General features: G+C 44.0%; 6 protein-coding genes and 1 long non-coding RNA gene across 8 annotated transcripts; 3 read left to right on the forward strand and 4 right to left on the reverse strand.

Annotated features, from left to right (window-relative positions):
* Positions 1 to 1,276: 1,276 nt before the first annotated feature.
* LOC141826617 (metallothionein-like protein 1A) lies at positions 1,277 to 2,015 on the reverse strand. The gene is made up of 3 exons (XM_074713877.1): positions 1,883 to 2,015; positions 1,717 to 1,803; positions 1,277 to 1,634 (listed from the first exon to the last, which is right to left on the reverse strand). The coding sequence occupies exons 1-3, from the start codon at positions 1,963 to 1,965 to the stop codon at positions 1,544 to 1,546; spliced, it is 261 nt and encodes an 86-aa protein (XP_074569978.1). The 5' UTR covers positions 1,966 to 2,015; the 3' UTR covers positions 1,277 to 1,543.
* A 1,814-nt stretch (positions 2,016 to 3,829) lies between these two features.
* LOC141826618 (uncharacterized) lies at positions 3,830 to 4,466 on the reverse strand. Its single transcript, XR_012601645.1, has 2 exons — positions 4,315 to 4,466; positions 3,830 to 4,232 (listed from the first exon to the last, which is right to left on the reverse strand). It is a non-coding gene; the product is annotated as an uncharacterized LOC141826618 (long non-coding RNA).
* Positions 4,467 to 4,850: 384 nt separating this feature from the next.
* Positions 4,851 to 7,861, forward strand: LOC141828028 (pentatricopeptide repeat-containing protein At1g18485-like). The gene is given in 2 exon segments (XM_074715376.1): positions 4,851 to 5,227; positions 5,230 to 7,861. Coding segments are annotated over 2 exon segments (2,925 nt in total). The 5' UTR covers positions 4,851 to 4,887; the 3' UTR covers positions 7,815 to 7,861.
* An 808-nt stretch (positions 7,862 to 8,669) lies between these two features.
* On the reverse strand, positions 8,670 to 11,050 carry LOC141827363 (E3 ubiquitin-protein ligase XB3-like). 2 transcript variants are annotated; one of them, XM_074714584.1, is made up of 8 exons: positions 10,728 to 11,050; positions 10,590 to 10,649; positions 10,427 to 10,498; positions 10,224 to 10,345; positions 9,984 to 10,124; positions 9,793 to 9,888; positions 9,399 to 9,657; positions 8,670 to 9,301 (listed from the first exon to the last, which is right to left on the reverse strand). In XM_074714584.1, the coding sequence occupies exons 1-8, from the start codon at positions 10,908 to 10,910 to the stop codon at positions 8,918 to 8,920; spliced, it is 1,317 nt and encodes a 438-aa protein (XP_074570685.1). In that variant the 5' UTR covers positions 10,911 to 11,050; the 3' UTR covers positions 8,670 to 8,917. The 2 variants fall into 2 exon arrangements, with proteins under 2 accessions (XP_074570685.1, XP_074570684.1); XM_074714583.1 differs by having other exon boundaries at positions 9,793 to 9,900.
* A 1,532-nt stretch (positions 11,051 to 12,582) lies between these two features.
* Positions 12,583 to 16,215, reverse strand: LOC141827360 (heat shock cognate 70 kDa protein 2-like). Its single transcript, XM_074714581.1, has 2 exons — positions 15,924 to 16,215; positions 12,583 to 14,531 (listed from the first exon to the last, which is right to left on the reverse strand). Exons 1-2 carry the CDS (start codon positions 16,135 to 16,137, stop codon positions 12,805 to 12,807), a joined length of 1,941 nt encoding a protein of 646 aa, XP_074570682.1. The 5' UTR covers positions 16,138 to 16,215; the 3' UTR covers positions 12,583 to 12,804.
* A 705-nt stretch (positions 16,216 to 16,920) lies between these two features.
* Positions 16,921 to 19,312, forward strand: LOC141827364 (very-long-chain (3R)-3-hydroxyacyl-CoA dehydratase PASTICCINO 2A). Its single transcript, XM_074714585.1, has 9 exons — positions 16,921 to 17,134; positions 17,259 to 17,370; positions 17,475 to 17,493; positions 17,585 to 17,673; positions 17,799 to 17,852; positions 18,505 to 18,575; positions 18,671 to 18,752; positions 18,832 to 18,932; positions 19,026 to 19,312. The coding sequence occupies exons 1-9, from the start codon at positions 17,064 to 17,066 to the stop codon at positions 19,090 to 19,092; spliced, it is 666 nt and encodes a 221-aa protein (XP_074570686.1). The 5' UTR covers positions 16,921 to 17,063; the 3' UTR covers positions 19,093 to 19,312.
* A 1,421-nt stretch (positions 19,313 to 20,733) lies between these two features.
* LOC141827362 (serine carboxypeptidase-like) lies at positions 20,734 to 24,425 on the forward strand. The gene is made up of 9 exons (XM_074714582.1): positions 20,734 to 21,053; positions 21,780 to 21,948; positions 22,432 to 22,551; positions 22,689 to 22,832; positions 23,017 to 23,167; positions 23,253 to 23,341; positions 23,436 to 23,694; positions 23,959 to 24,092; positions 24,172 to 24,425. Exons 1-9 carry the CDS (start codon positions 20,734 to 20,736, stop codon positions 24,283 to 24,285), a joined length of 1,500 nt encoding a protein of 499 aa, XP_074570683.1. The 3' UTR covers positions 24,286 to 24,425.
* The last annotated feature ends 1,827 nt before the right edge of the window (positions 24,426 to 26,252 follow it).

Genomic DNA, 26,252 nt, shown 5'->3' on the forward strand with positions numbered 1-26,252 from the left:
ATGCATGAGGTTGAGTAAGTGGTGGCCCCCCCAGCCCCGCTCCATGTCACCTCGCTCACGTTGAAGTCACATTGCCCAACAGCTCCGCCTCGTCGCGACGCTCATCATTAATTAATCCATCAGACCCCGCACGCATCTCAAGAGAAATGTACGGATCAAAATATTCCAATACCTTTTATTATTATAAAATTATATAAGAAATGATTCCACATGTTTGCCATGTGCATCACTTTGTGTAGAATGATCACTTTTAATCACTTAAATTAAAAAATATATAGAAATTGTCAAATTGGGCCGGCCCGTGTGAAGTTTAGGCCCATTAATGGAAAGGGAAGGGAGGGGAAGGGAGGGAAAGGGAAGGGAAGGGAGGAGAAGAAAAGTACCTTTGTTTGGGAAGAAAGGAAGGTCCAAAGGGAAGGAAATGAGATAAAGTATAAAATGTCAAAAATCTCCTCGATTCCATCTCCTTCCTCCTCCTCGTCTTCGACCTCCGCCGTCCCGCAGCCGCCTCTTCTCCTCCGCCGCACTAGCGATGCCAGTGTCGACGGAGATTTGCTCTTCGCGAGTGTCGACGGACGGCGCGCACTCGGCGAGTGTCCTCCGTCGACAGAACATGCGCGCGCGGAAGCCCACAGAAAGGCGCACCGTCTCCAATTGCAAAAAGGTCTGAGCAGAGCGCGAGGAAGCCCACAGAAAGGCGCACAACCCTACCACCATGGACACAACCGCAGTACGGCGACAAAGCCTAGCGTAACCGGCAAAGTTGCGGCGGTGCATGACGGCGCCAGCGGCGCCGGAGGCGGAGAGGACGCATCCACGATCACGTAGCTCTTGAACACCATAGAAACGAGGAAGGGGATGGTAAAATTGGAATAAACAGGTTCAATGTTTATTTCCCCTTCCTTACATCCCGATTTGGGGTGTAAGAAAATCTGCTTATTCATGAACACGGAAGGGGAAGCTTTCCCCTTCTTTCCCCTTCCCTTCCTTATCTCACCTCATCCCAAACACAGAGAAAAATTTTTTTCCCCTTTCCTTACCTTTCCCTCCCCCTTCCTTCACCCCCTCCCAAACAGAGCTAAATCTAGATTTTTCTCAAATAATTTTCAATAATAAACGTCATTTAACACTTGATTAAAACAACAATTTCCATAATAAACCTGCCTCAACCATGGACAAACAGCTGGAGAGTGGGGATAAGGATTCCCAATAAAGCAGGAGACACTGACAGAGACAGGATCAGATCATAGCAGATAATATAAATTTTCTTGGAAAATATTTAATATTTCATAAAATATTATATTATATAAAGCAAAGTTTTGACGACACAGTTACTACAAGGCCAAACACAGTGACACACACATCGCTCACAACTACTAGGCATCAATGGAGAGGATACACAGAGAAGCACAACTCTTATTTTACTTGTACTACAAGAAGAAGAAGAAGAAATAGTAGTCTTCTCCTTCTTCATTTGGACAAACACTACAAGCACCCAAACTGATAAACTGTCTCCCTCCTCTCCAAGGCCATGGCTCTGCTTTCACTTGCAGTTGCAGGGGTTGCACTTGCAGTCGTCTCCGCAAGGGCACCCTCCGTTCTCGGATCCTGAACTTGCGCCTTCATCAAACTCCCTGCACATGTTTCAACAAGATCCATTAGCCGCAGAACTCTTCAGATTCTTTTTATTTCCTGTATATAGACTTGAAATTCTACCCCTTTGCATGAGCAGGAGCAAGATCCATGATCACGGTTTGAGTGGTGGTACTCTTCTCCTCGCTCAATCCAGGATACATTTTCAACCTACGAATCCATAAAAACACCTAAAACAGAGGGGGAAGGAAGGAAGTAAACGTGGGAAATGGATCTTGAAGTCGAATACCCTCCTCCGCTGCGGCAGTTGCAGCCGCTTCCGCAGGAGCAGTTGCTTCCACAGGAGCAGTTGGCGTTTCCGCAGCCAGACATCGTTTCTCCTTCTTCTCTTCTTCTTGCTAGACAGCGATGCTAGAAAGCGATGAGAGTCCTGCCTGTTTTTTATGGAGGAGTTTGGAGCGTATCCACCGTCCACGTGGACAGATCCGGGGAGCGAGGCCATCGCCACTATTAATGGGGAGGACCTCATCAGGCTCTGACTTTTATTTCAAGCCATTAATTTTCATTCAACAGGCGAGATTTTAATGTGCGATTTTTATTATAATTCTATTTATAGAAAATAATAAAATATATTTTACAGTAATTGCACAGTTAGGTTTATGTAATTTCACAGATTACATAGTGCTTCACAATGATTAATAGTTTCGAGATCATATTCTTCCAAAGTCCCCGGGGCATAGGTGAGTTGGTTACGACGCAGCAGACTTGCAGAAGAGGGCAAGGGTTCAAATCCTGGCGAATCCAGACAATACCTTCCTGCGTCGTAACCAACTGCACTTTCTCAATTTACCTCCTCACAGATGGTCGTGGGGCCGACCGTATGGGGCCGCTAAGGTGGCGGATCCACCTTTTTGCAGAAGAGATCATATTCTTCCAGTAGTTAATTGTAGCTCTTAATTTATTTTCACATAAATGATTATGATATCAATTATATAGAATCATTAGAGTGGTGGATTCTATATTTATGGTAGTAAATGAGTTAAGTCCTTCATGACCTATTTGGATCTCAATTCGAAAAAAAAATTTATTCAAGTTTATTTAATTAAGTTAATAAGTTGAGCTCGAGCCTTATTTCGAGTTCAAAATATTATTGAATTAAATTTGAACTTAATAATATTTAATTTGTGAGCTTGTAAATATATTCATTTAAAGTCCACGAACATATTTATTAAGGAGTAATGATTCATAGCATGAAGAATGTCAGCATGAATGCAGCATGACACTCACAATTACATGCAGTGGGTCCCACTGATACGTAGTGGAATTTACTGTCCAATGTGAGTGTCATGCTGCATTCATGCTATAAATCATTACTCTTTATTAAGTGACACACAAACATATTCGTTGAAAAATTAATTTATTATATATATTAACAAGTCAAATTCAAATTAAGTTCATTTAACTTTTAAATGAATCATTTTCAAATCAAATTTAAACTAAATTCATTTAATTTTTAAACAAATTATTTTTTAACCGAGCTTGAACTATTCGTAAATTATTTAATTTCATTACAACCAAACTCAGATTTAAGAATTAAAGTTCAAATTGAACTCGAATCGAGCTCGATCTTAAGGAAAACAAATCGAGTTTGAACTCGTGCCTCTAAATATTTGGGTCAGATCGATTCAATTACATCCTAATCTTATTATTATAAGAAATGAGATTGTTTTTAAGATTTAAGATTTAGAATTTAGGATCGAGAAAGAATTGACTTTTTAAAAAATAAGGATTTAAATCTCACTCGTTAATCAAAATATATAAAAAGTGAGAATCGAATAATTGATTATAAAAAAATCAAAATGCATTAATAAGAAAATATTAATAAATAATGGATAAATGAGGAATCGGAAACTCTATGGCCTATTTCGTAAAAATGAACTGTGAAGTCTAGGGGTTGAAATGAAAATTTCTCTTTTATCATTGAACTAACCGCATCCAAAACTCGGTGGCAGTGAAACGACGATGGTTTTAGCGGCGGCAGAATCGCCGCCGGCCAACTCCACGCCGATCCACTCCGCTCCTCTCTTCCCTTTCTGCCTCCGCCACAGACCAATCCACCTTGAGCGCGCAATTTGTCGAGATCAAGAAGAACGCCACTGCCCTGGCTTGTTCCGTCTCTTCCTCCCAATAAAGCAGAGGACGACATTTACAGCTTGACAAGCAGAAGCAGGAGGCCGACAGAGACAGGATCATATCAGATAATATAAATTTTCTTGGAAAATATTTAATATTTCATAAAATATCATATTATATAAAGGAAAGTTTTGATGACACAGTTAGGACAAGGCCAAACACAGTAACACACACATCGCTCACAACCACTGGGCATCAATGGAGAGGATTCAAAGAGAAGCACAACTCTTATTTTACTCGTACTACAAGAAGAAGAAGAAGAAATAGTAGTCTTCTCCTTCTTCATTTGGACAAACACTACAGGCACCCAAACTGATAATCTCTCTCCCTCCTCTCCAAGGCCATGACTCTGCTTTCACTTGCAGTTACAGGGGTCGCACTTGCAGTCGTCTCCGCATTGGCACCCTCCGTTGTCGGATCCTGAACTTGCGCCTTCCTCAAACTCCCTGCACACGTTTCAACAAGATCCATTAGCCGCAGAACTCTTCAGATTCTTTTTATTTCCTGTATATAGACTTGAAATTCTACCCCTTTGCATGAGCAGGAGCAAGATCCATGATCACGGTTTGAGTGGTAGTACTCTTCTCCTCGCTCAATCCAGGATACATTTTGCTCCTACGAATCCAAAAAAAAACACGTAAAACAGAGAGGGAAGGAAGTAAACATTGGAAAATGGATCTTCAAGTCGAATACCCTCCGCAGGCGCAGTTGTCTCCGCACTTGCAGTCGCTTCCGCACTTGCAGTCGCAGGAACCAGACATCCTTTTTCTTCTTCTTCTTCTTCTTCTTCTTTTTCTTCTTGCTGGAGAAGCGATGAGACTGCTGCCTTTTTTTTTATAGAGGAGTTCGGAGCGTGTCCACCGTCCACGTGGACAGATCCGGGAAGAATCGCCGAGGCAACTGACTTTTATTCCAAGCCATTAATTTTCATTCAATATGGGAGACTTTAATGTGATATAATTCTATTTATAGAAAATAATAATATATGGTCTATTTCGTAAACTCTATGGTCTATTTCGTAAAAGTGAAGTCCAGGGGTTGAAATGAAAATTTTAATCATTGAACTAACCGTATCCAAAACCCGGTGGCAGTGAAACGACGATGGTTTTAGCGGCGGCGGCGTCGCCGCCGATCCACTCCGCTCCTCTCTTCCCTTTCTACCTCCGCCACAGCAAAAACACCTTGAGCGCGCAGTTTGTCGAGATCAAGAAGAAGACCACTGCCTTGGCTTCTTCCGTCTCTTTCTCCCCCTTGCAATCCTCACGTCCTCCTTCCCGCCCTCAGCTTCTACCCGACCTATGCGCCCAGGGCCACCTCGAAGAGGCCCTCCGCCTCCTCCTCTCCGCGGAACCCGCTGCCTTGGGCTCTCTCTCCGACGGCATCGCCCTCCTCATCCAGGCCTGCGGCGCCCAGGGCGATCTCGACGTCGGCCGCCGCGTCCACGCCTCTTAGCCTCCTCCTCTGACCTCATCTCCAATTCTGTCCTCACGACCCGCCTCCTCACTATGTACTTCGCCTGCGGCGCCCCCGCCGACGCCCGCCGGCTCTTCGATTCCCTCGCAAAGAGGAACCTTTTTCAATGGAACGCCTTGATCAGCGGATACGCGCGCTGCGACCTTTTCCATGAAGCTATCGGCGCCTTCCTGCAGTTGATGTCCGTGGCCGAGCTCAGGCCCGACAATTTTACCATCCCCTGCGTCGTCAAGTCTTGCGCCGGGCTGGCGGATGAGTCGGCCGGGAAATCCATACATGGAGTGGCCGTGAAGCTTGGATTGTCTTCTGATACTTTCGTCAACAATTCTCTGATTTCGATGTATGGCAAATGTGGTCGCGTCGATGGTGCCTCTCATGTGTTCGATACGATGCCGGCGAGAAACTTGGTTTCCTGGAACTCAATGATTTCTGTGTTTTCTGACAATTTGTTACTGGAAGATGGATTCAGCTTGTTCACGGAGATGTTGTTGGTCGCCGCCGATTATAACTTCAGACCGGACGATGCCACGATCGTTACAGTACTTCCTATGTGCGCAGTAGAAGGATGGCTCGAGATGGGAAGAGTTCTTCATGGATTGACAGTGAAGCTGGATTTAGATCATGAACTCAGAGTGAGCAATGCTTTGGTTGATATGTATGCAAAGTGTGATTGTTTACCGGATGCGCAAAAGCTCTTCGATAACAACCTCAACAGGAATGTTGTGTCTTGGAACACAATGATCTGTGGCTTGTCAAGGAATGGAGATGTCAAGGAGACCTTTGATCTTCTCCACCAAATGCAAGATAAAGGATTCAACGCCGACGAAGTGACAGTGTTGAATGTCTTGCCGGCTTGTTTATCGCCATCAGAATTACAAACTGTGAAGGAAATCCATGCTCATGTGATCAGAAACGAACTGCACAGCAATGAATTGGTTCCAAATGCTCTGATAGCAGCTTATGCAAAATGTGGTTCGCTAAACTATGCAGACAATGTCTTTGAGAGAGTGGAGATCAAGACTGTTGGCTCATGGAATGCAATTGTAGGAGGTCATGCACAGAACGCTGATGCTAACAAAGCCCTCCAATTATTCCTTCGGATGTCGTCTTCCGGCATCCAGCCTGATTGGTTCACCATAGGAAGCTTGCTGCTTGCTTGTGCCAATCTTCAGGATCTTCCCAATGGAAAGTCCCTCCATGGCTATGTCCTGAGGAATGGCTTGGAGAAGGATTCATTCATTTTGACCTCACTGATCTCAGTTTACATCCAATGTGGACGAGCAATGGAAGCGAGGTTTTTGTTCGACGGCATGGAGGTTAAGGATTCTGTCTCATGGAATGCCATGCTTGCTGGTTACTGTCAGAATGAACTTCCATTGGAATGCCTCGAGCTTTTTCGCCAAATGCAGCATGACAGACATGATGGACTTACAATTCTCGCAACCACCAGTGCCTTCATGGCTTGCTCCCAACTATCCGCCTTGCGGTTAGGGCAAGAAGCACATTGCTATGCACTGAAGAATGGCTTTGCGGGGGATACCTTCCTTGGCAGTTCAGTAATCGACATGTATGCGAAATGTGGTGCCATGGAGCAAGCCCGGAGCTTCTTCAGCAACATGAAGAACAAAGATAAGGTTTCATGGACTGTGATGATCACCGGATACGCTATCAATGGACTCGGTCACGAAGCAATTCGACTATACAAAATGATGGAAGCACAAGGGTTGAAGCCTGATGCATTCACCTATGTTGGTGTTTTAATGGCATGCAATCATACAGGATTGGTGGAAGAAGGATTGGGCTACTTGGAGGAGATGAAGAACAAGCACGGTATCGATCCAAAGTTGGAACACTATGCGTGTGTTGCAGACATGCTTGGGCGCGTAGGGAAGTTGGCGGAAGCATTAACGATCATCGAAGAGATGCCCGAGGAAGCTGATGCCAGAATCTGGAGTGCATTGCTTGCAGCATGTAGAACTCATGGTGATCTATGTTTGGGAGAGAAAGTTGTTGACAAACTGTTTGAGTTGGAGCCTCAGAGAGCTGAGCATTATGTTTTGGCATCGAACCTCTTTGCGAGCCGAGAGAGGTGGGATCGCGTTCGAAGAATTAGACATCGAATGAAAGAGATGGACCTCTACAAGGACCCTGGTTTTAGTTGGATCGATGTGGGCGGTCGAGTTTACAGCTTTGTTTCGGGGGATAATCGACTTCCCGAATCCGATGAGATTCGTAGAATGTGGTGTGTTCTTGAGGAGAAGATGAGGAGAATTGGATATGTTCCCGACACTAGTGTAGTGTTACATGAGTTGAGTGAGGAGGAGAAGCTTAAGATATTGCGAGGTCATAGCGAGAAGCAAGCGATAGCTTTCGGGCTGTTGAAGACGAACGGAAACACGAAAATTAGGGTGTGCAAGAACATAAGAATATGCAGAGATTGCCATAACGCAGCCAAGCTGATTTCAAAAGTGGTAGAGCGGGAAATTATCTTGAGAGACAATAAGAGGTTCCATCATTTTAGAGATGGTTCATGTTCTTGCAAAGATTTTTGGTAATCGAACCCATTCAAATTCTCCTTTTAGTTTCGATTTGGTGATGTTTATATAGGATCATCGTGAGGAACATGAACATTTCAAGAATATTCTCGTTAGCATATTAGTTTTGATTTTTGTTTGTATTTGTTAATATTAAAAGTTTATGCTAGATTTATGAAAATTTAAAGATTTCTTAGAAAATGGGAAATTAACTTAATAAATAATGACAATGAGAGCTTACCGACCACTTGGTAGATCTGTGATTGAATCTTTATTCACATGAAAAAGGAAAAAAAAAAAAAAGGTGATAGAACCATAATCTCTGCATTATTTAAGTGAATCAGGAAGAGTTGGACAACTCCTAATCTAAATCTGCCAACCCTACCAAAGCTTAAGTTTCAACACTGATTGAATCACTGATTTGTCAATCAAATTATTATCAAACATGCTCAAAAAGTTTTTTTTAAATAAATAAACAACTTTATATTATTAAATTCAATAACCAACACAAGTTTGAATCATAACTTCAAATTAAGAACTTGATAACATTTAAACGAATTAAGTTCAAATATAGACAACTTGGAACCCATTTCAATATCAAGCTGATACATTTATGCAACAAAAATCTGCTTCCTTTCAGGTGTTTACTTAGAAAGAAAATAGAATCTTAGGTGATCTTACCAAGTGAAATGATAGGAGTCGACACTGCCAAATAGACCAGAGACCAAAGGCTCCACATGCTATCAAAATAAGAGATGCATCTTTAGCTTTTTGTTTTTGTTTTCCACCGCCAGTGTGTCTCCATTCTGCGTAAAGGTTAAATCAATAAAGAAATCACACTGCAATCAGCTCAGAAGCCCATGTGACAATTGACAATAAGCTTGAATAATTGGGAAAAAATATATATATATAGTACTGAGACAATTGCATGCGAGCAGTCACATGATAGCCAACGTCCAAAACACCTCTCAATTAGTGTGCACTCGTACATTGAATCACCAATTGCCATCAGTTCAGTTGTTTCTTCTTCATGCACACTCACTCGATCTACGATGAGAATGCATCACTTTAGCTTACCATAGCACTCACCCACTAGAAACTGTCGGATCGATTATATATTTTCTCTATACTTCTGATTCAGTAGCCATTTTTTGATGCAGTGTGTCCCTGCTATCAGTTATTTCTATGTTTCCAAATGAGCCCATAGCTGAAGACAGATCTCTGAAGCTACTGCTGGCCTCGATGCAGTTCTGGGTCCTTCTTGGCTTCCTGTGCGTCGAGGTGTCGCCATGCTCTTCGCCATCTTTAGCATTGGCGATGACCAGCTTTGAGATGCTGCTGCGACAAAAGGGGCAGGCAGGTGATGGCAAGCACAAGGTCGTGGGGTTGGGTTTGCTATGGCAGCACAAGGCAAGAACGCAATGGGCACACATCTGGTGCTTGCAGTCTTGGAGCTCCATGGCGCAAGCTCTGTCGAAGCAGATGGAGCACAGCTCCGCATCGCCATCCTGCAAAAGCTTTCCTTTGCATGAGACATACAAAGCTGCAAACTCTGTCCATGGTGAACTTACAGACCCAAACATGGAAGCACTACGATGACAGTACCTCTGAAATATCATCATCAGATGCTGTATCTGAACGAGCAGGAGATGTCGAGGATTGATTTGTTGCTTTGAGGATCTTTAGTTCTCTTTCTCTGTTACCCTCCATCAGAGCTGCCTCCAGTAGAGCTTTGGCCTCCAGATTAAGTTCGCTAATGAACTTCAATGAAGAGGGCCAAACCAGAGGATCTGCTGCAGATGGGTCGAGTAGAGCTGCGCATGCTGCATGATTCTGCTTTAGTGCAACCTCGTACGGTAGCCTCCTGCAGATCCAATTGCTAAATTATCATACCAGATGAGGGATGAACACTGGATATATGAACTGCATTAAGTAAAAAATTGGAGCATAAATAGATAAATGTTCTAACTATACAAGATAAATAGATAAATGTTCTAACCCAGATGCATCCCTCTGAAGGCGATCAGCACCACGCGCGAGCAATTCACGGATGCAATCCAAACTTCCCCCGCGAGCTGCCAAGTGAAGCGGAGTGCTGCCGAGAAAACTGCAAATTGTGGATCTTTGGAGCTCACCGTGAAGTCACAATCTACAGAATCGAGATTAAGAAGAAAAGAGAGAGCAGATTACCCGTATCGGCCAGTTGAAGCACAGACGAGAGCTCCGCTGTCCAAGAGAGTATGAACACAGTTGGACCGTCTTTGCCTGGAAGCGAGGTGCAGCGGCGTCGCCCCTGAGCCATCTCTCAGGTTGACAAATCGTGCGAATCCCCTGCGAATTCACAAATACAAGGAAATAGAAGGGTTTAATACCTTGATGAATTGAGCTGCATGATAAAGCCAATGGCAGGTGGATCCCTAGGGGGCTTACCAAGAACCGGTGACTTGTGCGGATTTGGCAGCCAGCAAAATCGCTTGCAAACAATCTGAGTGACCATTATACGCAGCATAGTGCAGGCATGTTCTTCCATGTCCTGAATCGAACATCAAGATCTAGCCAGGAAAAAGTAATTAGGAACAATTATTTGGAAGAGAAGGGGGCAAATTTTGACCAGCAGCAGTAATTTGACTCACATTTGCCCCCGAATCAAGAAGCTTTTGCAGGCACTTGATCTTCCCGTGCATCGCGGCCAACATCAATGGAGTCTAGGTTTAGGAATAGATCCACAGAGAATGAGATCTTGCTAACCGATTTGGGAGTACAAAATAGAGAACGCCCTTTTGTGCGCTTCCTCACCTGTTTATCTCGATTAACGACATCGGGACTCGCAGATCGATCCAAGAGCAAAGATAAAACCTGCGATCCCAAAGTGGATCAAAAACGAAAACCCTCGCAGACGAAGAAGCGGAGAGGTGGGTGGAGGAAAGGCCTCACCTGGACGCGGTCATTGGCGGCGGCGATGTGCAGCGCGGAGAGGCGATCGTAGATGGTGGTCCGAAGCTGCAGAGAGGGGTCGTCCCTCAGGGCGCAGTCCACCGCTGCCAAGTCACCGGCTTGGACTGCGGTGAAGAACTCGTGCTCGTAGCTCGAGCTGGCGCAGCTCACGCCCTGGCCCATCGCCGCCCTGCCTCTCCGAGCTCCGGTTACCTCCTACCGATCGAACGGAGCGCCGGCGAGAGGGGGAGGAACGTGGAGAGAAAGAGGAAGATAAAGATTCAGTGAATCTCTCTCTCTCTCTCTCTCTCTCTGTTCAAATGATGAACACAGTGATCATTAAATTCCAAAGAAAGAATTTCTAGCAAATTAGAAACGATGAGCAATGAATTGTAATAATTAATATTAAATATATATCTTCTCTACCAACCATAAATATCTCAACTTTATGATTAAACTTTAATATCTGAATCATGCCTTGGGTAATATTTTAATTTCTGAATTATGACTTTGGTAAATCATTCACACGAGAAGATTGAACATTATGCAGTAAAATTAGGTGCAATTGTTGACTGACTGAAAATTGTTGAACATCGTGATTTGATTTATCGATTTTTTTCAGATAAAAAAATAATCTAAAACCAAATCGAAACTCAAATAAATCGAATTGAAAATTCCAGTTTATTTCAATTTAAATAGAAATCATAAACGTGGCACGACAGCGGTCCAAGTAGAGTTTGACTTTGCCTTTCATGTGGAAATTTAGAACCGTGTTGGTATTAGGATATAAGGAGGACGATGGACTTATTGTCCCCTTTTATAAATTAGTCTTCACTATTTTCTAATTTATTTTATTACTTGTCATTAACCAGTCTTTTTTTATTTTATCAGAAAAAAATCGAGTACTTTCATACCAACTGCGCTGTCTGAAAACGTTGTAAACACGGACGTCCTCGTTTCTGAAACATTTCCATCCGTGAAAACTTCAACCTCGCGGGCGACGAGGAGGAAATTGGTACAGAGGACGCGATAGAGGTGCTTGGTACAGAAGCGCGCGGTGGACTTGGGCACCCCGAAGCGGGCGGCGAGTTCAAGGTAGAGAGCACCCGAGACAAGACGAGAGAGAGCGATGGCGAGACGGGTGGGTCCGGAGAGGTGGAGGGAAGACCCGACGGGGTCGCGACAGTCGAGCAAGGGTCGAGGAGGCCGCAGAGCCACTCGAAGGTGGTAGACTTCATGCGGAAACAAAGGAGGGAGTGGTTGGGGTCTCGCCGGCGGAGGGCAATGGCGGCGTGTGGCTCCGAGTCTTGCTGGTATCGCTTGCGCTTGCGGGGGCGGCAAGGGGAGATGGCGGCGATGTGGGAGGCGGAGGAGAGGAGGTGGAGGGAAAGGGAGAGGAGGGAGGATTGGGGTGCGGAGAGAGAAAAGGGGTGGAAAACGAAGGTCGCAGATGGACGAAGGGGAAGAGGGTGAGAAGAAGGAGGGGGATTTGGGACACGAGGAAGGAAACTAGGCAGCTACCTCCTTTGGGTCCATCTCTTCTGATTGGGTGAGGGACATGGAGGACCCGCTGGAGGAGTTCCGACGCTCGATGCTGCACATGATCGTGGAGAAGGAGATCGTGGGCGGCACGGAGCTGCAAGAGCTGCTCCGCCGCTTCCTGACACTGAACTCGCTGCTTAGGTCTTCGACGTTTTCAAAAATTGAAAACTTCAATTATTATCATTGCTATTGCCGTTTCCAAATTTTCAGACAGCATAGCATACCAATAAACCGATAAAATTAACCACTGTAGATTCATAGTGAGACAGACAAGCACATATAAACCGATAAAATCTCGATAAAACAAAAGACGTATCTAGAATAATCATGGTGCTTTAACTGATAATAGATGCAAATATGGAAGACAAAAATAGTTCAAATATCAAAAGATAATCATTCATGGCCTATAGGCCAGGCCATGATGAATCAATTCATAGTATAGATTCAAATAGTACTATTAAAGTAGATAACCAAGTCAAACACTAGCAGCGACTTAACAGCCCATGCGAAGGGGAGGAACCGGGTAAAACTCTGCTTAATCAACCTCCTCAATCTTCGGCCCTGCGCCACTGGCACCAGCTGAAGGCCCATCCTCGTCCATTCCACCAGGCACGTCGCCGCCCTGGTACATTTTAGCAATGATGGGGTTGCAAATGCTCTCCAGTTCCTTCATCTTGTCATCGAATTCATCAGCCTCCGCCAGTTGATTGGCGTCCAGCCAATGGATCGCCTGCTCGATCGCGTCTTCGATCTTCTTCTTGTCTGCCGCAGGCAGCTTGGATGCGATCTTGTCATCCTTGATAGTGTTTCTCATGTTGTAGGCGTAGTTTTCCAAGGAGTTTTTCGACTCCACCTTCTTCTTGTGCTCCTCGTCCTCAGACTTGTACTTCTCTGCTTCCTGCACCATCTTCTCAATATCCTCCTTGCTGAGCCTGCCCTTGTCATTGGTAATGGTGATCTTGTTCTTCTGTCCAGTCGTCTTGTCCTCGGCGGACACGTTCAAGATACCATTGGCATCGATGTCAAAGCAGACAGTGATCTGAGGAACACCACGAGGGGCAGGTGGTATTCCCGAGAGTTCAAATTTTCCGAGCAGGTTGTTGTCTCTGGTCCTGGTTCTCTCACCCTCGTATACCTGAATCAAGACTCCAGGTTGGTTGTCTGAATAGGTAGAGAAGACTTGCTCTTTCTTCGTGGGAATGGTGGTATTCCTGGGGATCAAGACGGTCATAACACCACCGGCGGTCTCCAAACCTTGGGAAAGGGGAGTGACATCCAAAAGGAGAAGGTCCTGCACCTTCTCATTGCCCTCGCCACTAAGAATAGCAGCCTGAACAGCAGCACCATAAGCAACAGCCTCATCAGGATTGATACTCTTGCAGAGCTCCTTACCATTGAAAAAGTCCTGCAACAACTGCTGCACCTTTGGGATTCTGGTGGATCCACCAACAAGAACCACATCATGGATCGTGCTCTTGTCCATCTTAGCATCTCTCAAACACTTCTCGACAGGCTCCATACATTTCCTGAAGAGGTCCATGTTAAGCTCCTCAAACCTGGCCCTTGTGATGGTAGTGTAGAAATCAATGCCCTCGTATAAGGAATCAATTTCAATGGTGGTTTGTGCAGTGGAAGAAAGTGTCCTCTTTGCCCTCTCACATGCAGTCCTCAGCCTTCTCAGTGCCCTAGGATTCCCACTGATATCCTTCTTGTTCTTCCTCTTGAACTCTTGAACAAAATGGTTAACCATGCGGTTATCAAAATCCTCACCTCCAAGATGAGTGTCCCCTGCGGTGGCCTTGACCTCAAAGATACCCTCCTCAATGGTAAGAAGAGAGACATCAAAAGTGCCACCACCAAGATCAAAAATCAGAACATTCTTCTCACCAACACTGCTTGCCTTCTTGTCAAGTCCATAGGCAATAGCAGCAGCAGTGGGTTCATTGATGATCCTCATCACATTCAGGCCAGAAATGACACCAGCATCCTTTGTGGCCTGGCGCTGGGAGTCATTGAAGTAAGCAGGGACGGTGACAACAGCATTCTTCACAACAGATCCAAGGTAGGCTTCAGCAATTTCTTTCATCTTGATCAACACCATAGAAGATATTTCTTCGGCTGCAAACTGCTTCTCCTCCCCCTTGTAATTAACAACAATCATAGGCTTGTCACCAGGACCAGAAATAACCTTGAACGGCCAGAGCTTGACGTCGCTTTGGACAGATGCATCACTGAAGCGCCTCCCAATCAAACGCTTTGCATCTGAAGAGTGAGAATATAAAAACATTAGGTCAAATACAACCAGGCAACAGAAAATTCACCAGAAAGCAAAATGAAGTTGAATGAAAAACAATCAGATATAGCCATGAAAAGCATAACAGATAATATAATGCAGTGTCTATCGAATATTTAACTTTCATATGCTTCTTTTTAAGCTTCTGAATTCTCTGGGTAAGCTTATTTCTTCAAGAGAGTGAAGATAATGAGAACTCATATGCCTCATTGTCACAATAATGGCTATTGTAGACGAAAAGAATAAATCAAGTAGCAAGGAACCACAAATCATTATTAAAAAACCTTTGAACAAAGTTGTCAATTCCAAGCAAAAAAAGCAGTTTCATATTATTAATTTTCTTAATTGGCAGCATTTGAATTCAACTTCTTAAAATTAATTTCACAATAACTTTGTAAAATTCCACATCTGGAGAACAGAAACTGAGAAAAAGGGATAAGAAAATTTCCTTCTACAAGTACAAAACCAAGAGTACATTTAAGGTAACTAAATGTTAGCAGATTTTTCTAATAGAAAACACCTGTAAGACAAATCAGAAAGATACATTGACAAAAAAAAAGACGCCAAAGCATCACTCATCAATCAAATACAATCAAATCGTAACCTAAGGATGAATTAATTTACTGGAATCCAAAAACAAAAAGCTATAAAATACAAAATATGCGTTAGATGGATAAAATATAGGACTACAACATTTAATACGAACAGATTCAACCAGACAAAAAACTAAATTGCCTTTAATGCATCATTGTTAAATAAATGATTAATTTGTATGAAAGGAACAAACCAAAAGCAAACATGAGATTAAAAATAAAAATGAAACCTTTTGGACAAAGTCAGAAGTTTTTATCTCAATTTACTATTGCACATGAGTTCAAATTTTTTAAACCAACTTAGATGTACGTTAATTTCCATGTCTGGAGAGAAAATAAAGGCTTCAAAGTTAAGTTCTCAAAATGTTAGCAGAACACTCTACGCGTTAGATATACTCAACGAGGCGTACTCAAACTTCAGCAATGAAGTACTATCGGATCCATGGAAAAGGACCAAGCAGAATTCGAATCTCATATCAAATTAATAGATGAACGAAATATAATCCAGAATGAACTTATTCTAAACCATAAACACTAACTCTAAATAGATCCAACCAGATCCAATGGAACAAAGTGACTAAAGCGTCATTATTTATAATATCTCATCATCCAAATCACAAAATTTGCACCGAAGCATAATAATAACAGCTGAGAAGCTATTCTATATCCCCAATAACTAATGGACAGGTTTTGAACAACTAAAACAGTAAAAGGATACCAGAATATGCACGACTGAAACAAAATCCAGATCTAAAGGAGCATACTTACCGAACACGGTGTTGATAGGGTTCATGGCGACCTGGTTCTTGGCGGCGTCCCCGATGAGGCGCTCGGTATCTGTAAAGGCGACATAAGACGGCGTTGTGCGATTGCCCTGGTCGTTGGCGATGATCTCGACTCGATCGTGCTGCCAGACACCGACGCACGAATAGGTGGTGCCGAGATCTATCCCGATAGCCGGTCCATCACCCTTTCCGGCCATTATCTCTGCAGATCGAAGGCGACGGAAACGACGAGGAAGAAGCACAATGAAACTCGGCCGCTAGGGTTTGTAAGGTAGAGAGGAAGAGCACGCAAGGCTGGGCAAGTGATTATATAGCAGTTCCAGGTTCCAGAATGTTCCGATGACGTGTTCATCGACGCCCGATCCGTTATGGACGGGCAGGCATTGCCTGATTCGGGATCCTCTCTAATCGAGCTTGTAAACAAGAAAGCGTTCACAGATCTTAGCCGTCGAAATAGTCCTGGTCCTGGTAAACAACGGCTGTGTTCGAACTCGAATGGTTCAATTATTGCAGACTATCCCATCAACGAAGCCTGGTCTATTACGGAGTTTCATTGTTACAAGTCAACAATGACGGTACATAAAACGTTTGTATTAATACATGAAAGTCACCTGCGTGTCTATTGGCGAACTAACACGGAGCCCACATTACTCCGTTGACGTGATTGGTGGAGAGGTGAAGCGTAAATTGAATACTTGTACCTAAGTTGACCCAATCAGTTACTATGCGACACGGCAATGCTTCTACACAATTCCATTTGGAATGCTCCACGACATTTCCTTTTTTCCTTTTAATGTATACAAAAATTAATTTTAAATTGAAATAAATATTTTAAAAATCAAAGAGGATTTTCATCGAGTTGTTTTGTGTGATAAAACATTAATGATGGGTATATTTGAAAAACATAATAAAACGTTCGGGGGGTCATTTTAAAAAATGTTCCGAAATATGGCCGTGGAAGACGGCGACGGCATTTATGCTCACTTCGGTGGTTCATCCTCCCACCTAATTAAACTGCACATTGCGAGCGTGAAGGCCACAGATCTTCGTTTCACGCATTTAAAAAACCCTAGATCTCGCATCTCCACCTCCATTTTCGATCCGGATCCCACCTCCTAGCTCCATGGCTGGATTCCTCTCCGCCCTCCGCAGAATCTACCTCTCTCTCTACAACTGGGTCGTGTTTATTGGCTGGTAATCGAATCGCCATGAGTTTTTCTTTGATTCCGTTTTGTGCGATATCTCGTCTGGGCGTTGAGCGCAAATCGCGGTTTTTTCACCCCTCCGTGATGTGGTTTGGTTTTTCTGATCGTTGTAGGTTTCAAGTTCTTTACTTTGCTGTTAAGGCGTTGCGAGAAGGAGGGCCTACGACGGTGTACGATGCCGTTGAGAAACCGCTGCAGCTAGCACAGACTGTCGCCGTCTTGGAGGTTTTAGTGTTTTTTTTTCGCCATAAAGGTGTTTCCTTTTCAGTTATTTGCTTGTACCTGGCACTGATTTATCTCCACTTTCATTTTCTTAAAAATTGTTTCAGATACTGCATGGGATTGTAGGTTAGGAGCTGATCCCCCTTTGCTTTTTGATTTGAGAATATACAATTCTGAGAAACAAAAAACGATTTTTTTTTCTCTTTTTGGGCTGTAGGATTGGTGAGGTCGCCAGTGTCAGCAACTTTGCCTCAAATTGGATCGAGATTATTTCTTGTTTGGGGAATCTTGTGGAGCATTCCGGAGGTAATCTTTATACCATGTTTTTTTTTCTTTGTCATCGAGATTGATTCAGTAAAGATGGAAGATGGAGTGAAGACAGTGTAGCTTATTGGTCAACTTTGGACTAACTTCAAAAAACATTGATGCAGACGAGGACACATGTTCTTGTTAGCTCCTTGGTTATCAGCTGGTCTGTTACAGAGGTTGGAATTCTTTTGGCAATCAGTAGCATTATTACACTACATTCTGTCTATTGAAACATAATGGTGTTTTGATCTTGTTTTTACTATCTGTAGCAACATCACAACATGCTTATTGACTGTGAGTGATATTGTGGATCATTTGATTATACTGATAAAAGAAACATTCGTGATGGTTCATAGCAGAGAAGGTTCCACTTGTGTAACAAAATATTGCAAATTGATCTTAGATCTAGGAGTAAAGTGTGTAACTTTTATTTGGGTTCTAAATGTAAAAGACACCTCAGATTTGAGGTAAACGATATAGTAGTAGTTTTGCATTTAGATACTTATTGATTGATAAATCTATGAACTTATGTATGGCAAAAACTTGCCTACAAAAGCAATGTGTAGTTCTAGATTTGCACGAGATGATTAGATAAAATCAGGTACTTCAGTCTTTAGTGCTACCTTCCAATGCATGGCTTCACATGTTTATGAGTTTATCAGCTTCGTGGATGTTCTAGCTTACACTTTTAAATACTTCAATGAGCTCATTCCAGCAGTGATTTAGCACATGACATGGACATCATCTTTGAGCCCATGCCATCTTGAATTAATTACCAAATTCTAAAATTTGAGACACTATTCATCTTTTCTTATATTGCTTTTGCAGATTATTAGATACTCCTTTTTTGGTATGAAAGAAGCACTTGGCTTTGCACCTTCCTGGTTGTTGTGGCTCAGGTAAAGTTCGATGCGGATAACAGAAACTGAGTCACTCGCTATCCTTGCGCCTGCCTCAATTTTCATATTCAAGCGATGGCATTTATCATTTGTAGGTATAGCACATTTCTGATACTATACCCAAGTGGCATTACCAGTGAGGTTGGCCTCATATATGTTGCTTTGCCCTTCATTAAGGTATTTAAATCAAGCCGAACTGTATCATTTTCATATTTTTCTTTTCTCCCAACTAAAGTTTAGATATGAATTCTCGCAGGCATCTGAGAAGTACTGCATCAGGATGCCCAACAAATGGAACTTCACTTTTGATTACTTTTATGCATCGATTCTTGTTCTAGCAACCTATGTCCCAGGCATGTTTCTTGTGCTTAGCTTCTAATCATCCAAGTCAACATATCGCTGCCTCAAAGATTGTTTTCCTAACTGCTTTAACAATATTTCTGCAGGGAGCCCTCACATGTATGGATATATGCTTGGGCAAAGGAAGAAGGCTCTCTCAAAATCAAAGACTGCATGATTAAGCCTGAGGAAGTAGTGTTTCATAGAGCTTCTTGTTTCTTTATATTGTAGTGTAAATTTGAGCTTGATGTGCTGCAGTGTTCTATCATCTGAATATCTAAAAACTCATTTGTTTACTGTCATGTGACTTTGTTTAGTTGTGTTCGTTAACAACAGTAATTTCTGTGGTTGTATCATCCAATTTAATTTATTTAGGTGAATGAGATACTATTGTCTGTGGTTATTGTGTTCTTATTATTCATATCTCTTTAGCTTAAAGTCTCCAAGCTCAACGCATAGAAGCTCTCATGGATGCAGCATGGCCTTGGCATAGCCTCGAGCAGCTTCGTCGCCGTCGCCGCTCAGCGGGAAGAAGAACGGGTACGTCTCGTACCTCGCCATGCAGCTCCCGAACACCACCTGGCACCCCTTCCTGTAGCGGCACCCTTCCCGGAGCTTCTCCTCCGCCGCCGCCAGGCACCGCGCGCACGTCAGCGGCTGGAGGTCTCGCGTGCACTGCGTCAGCCCGTACACCGTCTCCGCCCCCACATCCACCTTCCCCCTCCCCAGTCCCCCGCTCCCCGCCGCCGCCGCCTGCGCTCTCACCCCTCCGCATCACCTCCCCCACCGCCCTGTCGAACGGCTCCGGCTCCTCCGCGAACTGCGGGTTCGGGTACAGCACGTACAGCCGGGTGTCGGCCTCGCCGATGAAGTCTCGGTCGTCGAAGCGCATGGCGCAGTAGTCGAACCCGACCATGGCGTCGGCGAGGTCGGCGCAGTGGGCGCGCAGCGCCCCCGCCGCGTCCCACAGGCACGCCGCGCAGTCCTCCCACCCGACGTCCCCGCGGCATTGCGCGAGGCCGTAGACGGCGTCGCCGCCGGCGGTGCCGTTGCAGTAGCTTCCGGTGGCGAAGCCGCCGCCGGAGGCCTTGGCGACGAGGTCATCGAGAGCGAAGCTGACGTTGGCGGCAGGCTGTTGATTGGGGCGGCGCCGGTGGCTGCAGTGGTGGCCAAGGTAGGTGCTGGCGGAGGAGGAGCAGGAGAAGAAGAGGGAGACGAAAACGAAAACGAACAAGTAGACTAACGCCATTGGAATCGAAATAACTGGATGTGCAAGCTCCATGGCTGCCATCGCCCCTGTTTTATACTGATCATTGCCATTGATAGACAGATTCCTCTGTTTCAATGCAGATTTGTGAAGCTGATTCGGGAGAGATGGATCATGTGGCAGCCTTGAGGAATCCTTGTACTTTCCTGCATGTTTACAGAATTTTAAGCTCAAATTGGATGGTTTTTTTTTCAACATAAATCTGGTAATTCTACTTTTCTCCTTGTTGAGAAGCTCAACAAATGAGAAATTAATATCGACACTTGATTTCTAACGCTAGTCAATGACAGTTTGACTTTCTTGCAACGTTGCTTTGAAACTTTGGCTTAAGAGTAGTTAGATTACGATTAGGGGCTTAATCCTGTAAATAATGAAACTTATTTTGTCAATTTGTCAATTTATTCATTCGATTGCCGAGGGTAAGTTGTCAATTTTGAAAGTCTAGGAACTATATTAAAACGTGTTTAAACTTTAGGGGGCAAAATGAAATTTACTAGACGTGGTATTTGCGCCTCTGTTCTTCGTCTCGATCATCGTTTCCCTCTTCTCGTGATGGAGCCTCGATCGACTCGCTGCTTGTTCTTTCTCGTTCTTCTCTTCTTCCTTTCTCCGTCTTCTTCGATCGGAGGCTTCCATCGAGCTCGTGCTCGTAGCTTGTTCCGGTCCGCGGAAAGCCTCATCCGCGACCTCAATCTTCTCCCCGGAATTCAGGAATTGGGAGCTGAGATCGAGGCGGAGGATCTCTCGAGCCCTCACCTCGTCGAGAGGAGGCTGAACCTACCAATTTTAGGGGAAAGCAGATCGGAGGTACCCATCGAGCAGCTTGGCCATTATGCTGGCTACTATCGCCTCGAACACACTCATGCTGCCAAGTATGATTCTTCGAACCCTTCATTTTTTTCCCCCCATTTTGTTCGAGCTTTCTGATGCATACTAACTGGGATTAGATTTTCCTCTTATCAACTTGGGCTTGTTTAGCTGCGCAGCTGTGATTTAAGTTAATCTTGGTTTTTTAAAAAAGGTTTTGTTAATGGTTGCTGCCGTAAGAATGTGAAACTTTGGGGGAATACTTGAAATCATAATCTTTCGTGTTGGATTTTCTATATATTTGTCATTTTTGTTCATAATTGGTGCTTATTATGGCTAAGCTAATGGCAAGCAATTGGTGATAAAACTCTCTTTTTAGATGTAAAGATGGTGCAATGTTCTGAAGATTCTTGATCAATTGGAAAGGGATCTTCAACAATGCAGGGGGTTCAGCCTTAATGGATTGCTCATATTCAAGTGAATCAAATCCTTTGAGCCCGAGTTAGAAATTTGATTTGCCTGTCTGATTTAAACTGCCTTCGACAATACGGAATTGTTTTTGTTTTCTTGACTTAAGTGAACTGATTTTGGTAGGCGTGGTTTAATAGTGGTTTAGTCTATGTTGGATAAAGCTATGGAAGTGAATTTATAATCCAAGTATAATGTGTCTTAGCCGTACAAGGAACTTGCACCAACATTACTACTGCTGTGTTTGTCTTGTGCATGCTTATTTTCTGTGTAAAGCTCGAGTTGATGCTTAAGAGGTTCTTACCTATGTTCGTGTTCTGCAGAATGTTCTATTTCTTCTTTGAATCTCGAGGCAAAAGTACTGATCCTGTTGTAATTTGGCTGACTGGCGGTCCTGGATGCAGCAGTGAACTAGCCCTTTTCTATGAAAATGGTCCTTTCAAGATTGCTAATAATCTGTCGCTTGTATGGAATGACTATGGATGGGACAAGGTAGTGTTATACATGCCAGTGTAACTAAATCATCTTTGTCACTTTTGATGTTTTCAGCACTTTCAAGCAAGTACTCAGCATGACCTGATATTGAATAATAATTAACTTAATTTGTGAACCATTAGTTGTTATGCTAAGTTTTGCAGTTTTCATTTCCATATCTCTGAGGTTGTTCTCCATTGTCAGCAATCTGGTTTTATTTCTGATTTGTGCTAATTCAAAGAGAATCATACAGACACTAGTTTAGTCGTAACCACTTCTCAAGAAGATTAGATGTTTAAATTAACACACAACCTCCTCTGGATTAACGGAGGTGACTAATCAAGGCAAACATACCATTCCAACCTTGGTAGTTTTTAATCATTCGAAGCCATCACTACTTAACCAAAATTTTCATTTTTTGTTCTATTCCATTTCCTTCCATAATGTTACAGCATCATTTTATCATCCATGCATATATTCATCAAGCTGAGTTGTTCCCAGGTTTCAAATATCATCTTTGTTGACCAACCAACTGGAACTGGCTTTAGTTATAGTACAGACTTACGGGACCTTCGCTATGGTGAAAAAGGTGTTAGTAATGATCTCTATGATTTTTTGCAGGTAAATGATATAGATAATTTGAATTAATTTCTTTCTTTGTATCATATCATAAGGGAGTTCCGAACAATTTTGATATACTGCTATTGACTTATGTTTACTTTGAAGTGGTAGTAACTATTCTCCTTGAGCTTGTGTAGGCCTTTTTCAAGGAGCATCAAGATTTCTTAAATAATGACTTCTATATAACTGGAGAGTCATATGCTGGCCACTACATTCCTGCTGCTGCTGAAAGAGTTCATACAGGAAACAAAGAGAAACAAGGCCTTAAGTTAAACCTAAAGGTACTCTAATGATGTTCATACTTGTAATGAGACAATCCTTTAAAGGAGAATACTAGACTCTCTATCACATTTGGCATATAGATATATGATAGTTGGTCTTCATATTGTAAATTCATTTCGATTATAGTTTTTTCTGCTTAGTGAAAGGAATAATGCACAAGCATATTCGTTACATTTCTAGTAGGGTTTTGCAATTGGCAATGGGTTAACTGATCCTTCAATACAATATGGTGCTTATGCTGATTACGCACTTGAAATGGGTATCATCACTGAAAGAGCACATAATAGCATCGACAAGATATATCCTCTTTGCCAGCTCGGAATTAAACTCTGTGGTACTTTCTTTTTCTGCGATAATGTAATTTTAGTACTAAGGCATGGGCACCTTTCTGATATAATCTCCAATTATTATAACCACAGGTTCTTCTGGGGTTATATCTTGTGCTGCTTCTTTGGTTGTTTGTGAATCCATCTTCAATTCAATTATGCTTCTTGCTGGAGATATCAATGTAGGTTTTTAGTTATTACTGATTCATTCCTCTTTTCAATTTCGATATGCTGTATTTAGTTTTGCATGTCTGAACAGTACAGTTTTCATTGCAGTACTATGATATCAGGAAAAAATGTGAAGGGAGCCTCTGTTATGATTTCTCAAACATGGAGAAACTTCTGAACCAGGAGTCTGTAAGGCAGGTGCTTGGTGTTGGCAATAGGAAATTTGTATCATGTAGTCCTCTGGTCTATGGAGCCATGATCACAGATTGGATGAAGAACTTAGAAGTGGGAATTCCTGCTCTTCTCGAGGATGGCATCAAATTGATGGTCTATGCTGGTGAATATGATCTCATTTGTAATTGGCTCGGTAAGTATTCATGCTACATTGATTAAGTCAAGAGTTGCTTCTTGTTCCAAGGACTTGATTGTCAGGAAGCTTTTTCAAGCCTTGAACAATTTAAGGCTGGGAATCTGATAGAAGAACATATATTTCTTATCTTTGCAAGACTGAACATTAGAAAACGCTTTCTAAGATGTGCTTGAATAAAATTCAGGAGCAAGCACATAAAAGCGAGATAATGTTCAACTCTAAACTTGATTGTATACTTGTATCTCATAGATCTTTATGCAGGGAATTTTAGGTGGGTTAGTTCGATGGAATGGTCAGGTAGTCAGATTTTCAATGAAACTGCGTTGACACAATTTAAAGTCGATGGCAAAGAAGCAGGGCTCCTCAAAACTTATGGGCCTCTGACTTTCCTGAAGGTGAGTAGTTGTATGATCATCAAGTCCATTTGTCTCCTTCCGAGCATTGCTAAATCAAAGGTGTATTTTTCATATGTAGGTTTATGATGCTGGCCACATGGTTCCCATGGATCAGCCTAAGGCAGCACTGCAGATGCTCGAGAAATGGATGGAAGGAAGCTTGAACGAAGAACTGGTCAGTGTAGATTTATGAACCGGAAACATAGATATCCATCCAAATTCGCCATCGTGAAGCTGTTGATGGTTCCCATCGATCAGCCTATGCCGTTTTCCTTTGTCAGAAGCTCAAATACTTGTTAGAATGATAATGTTCATAAAATTATGTGGAAAAGAAGCTTTTCCAGATGTGAGCTTTGTCTCCAATTAATCTGCTAAGAAAAAATAATCCCAATTAGTCAATTGATAATGTTCATAAAATTATGTGGATGGAAGTTTCAGATGTGATTGTGTCAGTAATCTTTTTAGAAAAAATGATAAATTCCAATTAGTCCTATTGATTATGCGATTTCTATTTGAGAGGAAAATTTCCTACAAATATTAAAGTAATTGGGAATTGAACCGCGGGTGTCTGGTGACAAACTGGATGCTGAGCATCTGGGTTGTCTGCTGTGTGCGCTTCTGATTTATGTTTCCCGAAGAGATTAAATCTTTTAAGAAGCAGGTATTATGAGTGGTTAACATAGAGCCATTAATATTGCCAGCGTTGATGCTCTGCAGGTATACGGGTTGGGCCCGTTGACCCGGTTACGAATCCGGGCCGGGTCCGGTTTGGGCCCGGCCCGGGGACTGGTCTATTTAGCCGGCAGTGCCGCGACGACGGTCTTCAGAAGAGAGCTACAAGGGTTGGCCGGCGATGGGAGATTTGATGGCGAAAGAGCTTGATGGCCGAGTTCTTCCTCCTGCGCCAATGCCGCAGCTTTTCTCTGGCGGTGTCGTCGATAAGGGCTACGACCACGGTGACGCTGTGATCGAGATGCTGGCCGCGAAAAACCCTCCGCCGGAGAATGGCCGGTTCTTGGAGGCCGTGGTGCAAGCTGGGTTGAAACGGCCGAGGAATCCTCCTCCGCCAATGCCGAAACTTTTCTCTGGCGGCGCCGGGACGAAGCGTCTTCCGAAGAGAGGTCGGGTCATGGAGGCGGTGTTGCAACCGGAACCGACGATGGAAGATTTGATGGCAGAAGAGGGCCACGGCCGATGGAGTAATCCTCCTGCGTCAAAGCTGCAGCTTTTCTCTGGCGGAGGCGTCGATGTCGGCTACGATCACGCCGCCGCCGTGATTGACATGCTCGCCGCGAAGAAACCTCTGCCGGCGAATGGCCGGTTCTTGGAAGCCGTGTTACAAGCAGGGCCCGCCGCGATGAAAGAACTGACGGCGGCGGAGCCCGGTGGCCACCTTTTTCCGCCTCCCCTGCCCCGGCGGAGGAATCCTCCTCCGCCAATGGCGCAACTTTTCTCTGGTGGCGCCGTGACGAAGCGTCTTCCGAAGAGAGGTCGGGTCATGGAGGGGGTGTTCCAACCAGGACCGACGATGGAAGATTTGATGGCAGAAGAGCACCACGGCCGAGTTCTTCCTCCTCCCCTGCCCCGATGGAGGAATCCTCCTGCGTCAAAACGGCAGCTTTTCTCTGGCAGAGGCGTCGATGTCGGCTACGATCACGCCGTCGCCGTGATTGCCATGCTCGCCGCGAAGAAACCTCTGCCGGCGAATGGCCGGTTCTTGGAGGCCGTGTTACAAGCAGGGCCCACGATGAAAGAACTGAAGGCGGCGAAGCCCGGTGACCACCTCTTTCCGCCTCCCCTGCCCTGGCGGAGGAATCCTCCGGCATCAATGCCGCATCTTTTCTCTGGTGGCGGCGTCGATGTCGGCTACGACCATGCCACCGCCGTGGTCAACAGCCTCGCCGGGAACAATCCTCTTCAGGAGAAAGGACGGTTCTTGGAGGCCGTGGGGCCTACGATGAAAGAACTGACGGCGGCGGAGCACGGCTGCCGCCTTCTTCCTCCGCCGCTGCCTGATTGGATAAACCCTCCGCATCTTTCTGGCAGCGCTGTCGATGTCGTGGACTATGATGCTGCTGCTGCTGTATTGATCGACACCCTCGCGGCGGAGGAGACTCTGCCGACGATGAAGGATACGACGGTGGCTGGGCACAACAGCTG

This window comes from Curcuma longa, chromosome 4 (genome assembly GCF_044706935.1).
Source record: "Curcuma longa cultivar G26 ecotype Majalengka, Jawa Barat chromosome 4, ITB_CL_G26_1.1, whole genome shotgun sequence".
NCBI lineage: Eukaryota > Viridiplantae > Streptophyta > Magnoliopsida > Zingiberales > Zingiberaceae > Curcuma > Curcuma longa.

Excerpts from the sequence above, each read along its gene's own strand:
- LOC141826617 (XM_074713877.1), bottom strand. The coding sequence starts at position 1,965 with ATGTCTGGCTGCGGAAACGCCAACTGCTCCTGTGGAAGCAACTGCTCC. Across the intron at positions 1,804-1,882 it reads AACTGCCGCAGCGGAGGAGG|GTTGAAAATGTATCCTGGAT; the intron begins GTATTCGACTTC and ends ATGGATTCGTAG. Across the intron at positions 1,635-1,716 it reads GCTCCTGCTCATGCAAAGGG|GGAGTTTGATGAAGGCGCAA; the intron begins GTAGAATTTCAA and ends AAACATGTGCAG.
- LOC141827363 (XM_074714583.1), bottom strand. The coding sequence starts at position 10,910 with ATGGGCCAGGGCGTGAGCTGCGCCAGCTCGAGCTACGAGCACGAGTTC. Across the intron at positions 10,650-10,727 it reads CCGCCAATGACCGCGTCCAG|GTTTTATCTTTGCTCTTGGA; the intron begins GTGAGGCCTTTC and ends TTGGGATCGCAG. Across the intron at positions 10,125-10,223 it reads GCACAAGTCACCGGTTCTTG|GGGATTCGCACGATTTGTCA; the intron begins GTAAGCCCCCTA and ends GTGAATTCGCAG.
- LOC141827360 (XM_074714581.1), bottom strand. The coding sequence starts at position 16,137 with ATGGCCGGAAAGGGTGATGGACCGGCTATCGGGATAGATCTCGGCACC. Across the intron at positions 14,532-15,923 it reads CCCTATCAACACCGTGTTCG|ATGCAAAGCGTTTGATTGGG; the intron begins GTAAGTATGCTC and ends CTCACTCTTCAG.
- LOC141827364 (XM_074714585.1), top strand. The coding sequence starts at position 17,064 with ATGGCTGGATTCCTCTCCGCCCTCCGCAGAATCTACCTCTCTCTCTAC. Across the intron at positions 17,674-17,798 it reads TCTTGTGGAGCATTCCGGAG|ACGAGGACACATGTTCTTGT; the intron begins GTAATCTTTATA and ends ACATTGATGCAG. Across the intron at positions 17,853-18,504 it reads TCAGCTGGTCTGTTACAGAG|ATTATTAGATACTCCTTTTT; the intron begins GTTGGAATTCTT and ends TTGCTTTTGCAG.
- LOC141827362 (XM_074714582.1), top strand. The coding sequence starts at position 20,734 with ATGGAGCCTCGATCGACTCGCTGCTTGTTCTTTCTCGTTCTTCTCTTC. Across the intron at positions 21,949-22,431 it reads ATGACTATGGATGGGACAAG|GTTTCAAATATCATCTTTGT; the intron begins GTAGTGTTATAC and ends AGTTGTTCCCAG. Across the intron at positions 22,833-23,016 it reads GCCTTAAGTTAAACCTAAAG|GGTTTTGCAATTGGCAATGG; the intron begins GTACTCTAATGA and ends CATTTCTAGTAG.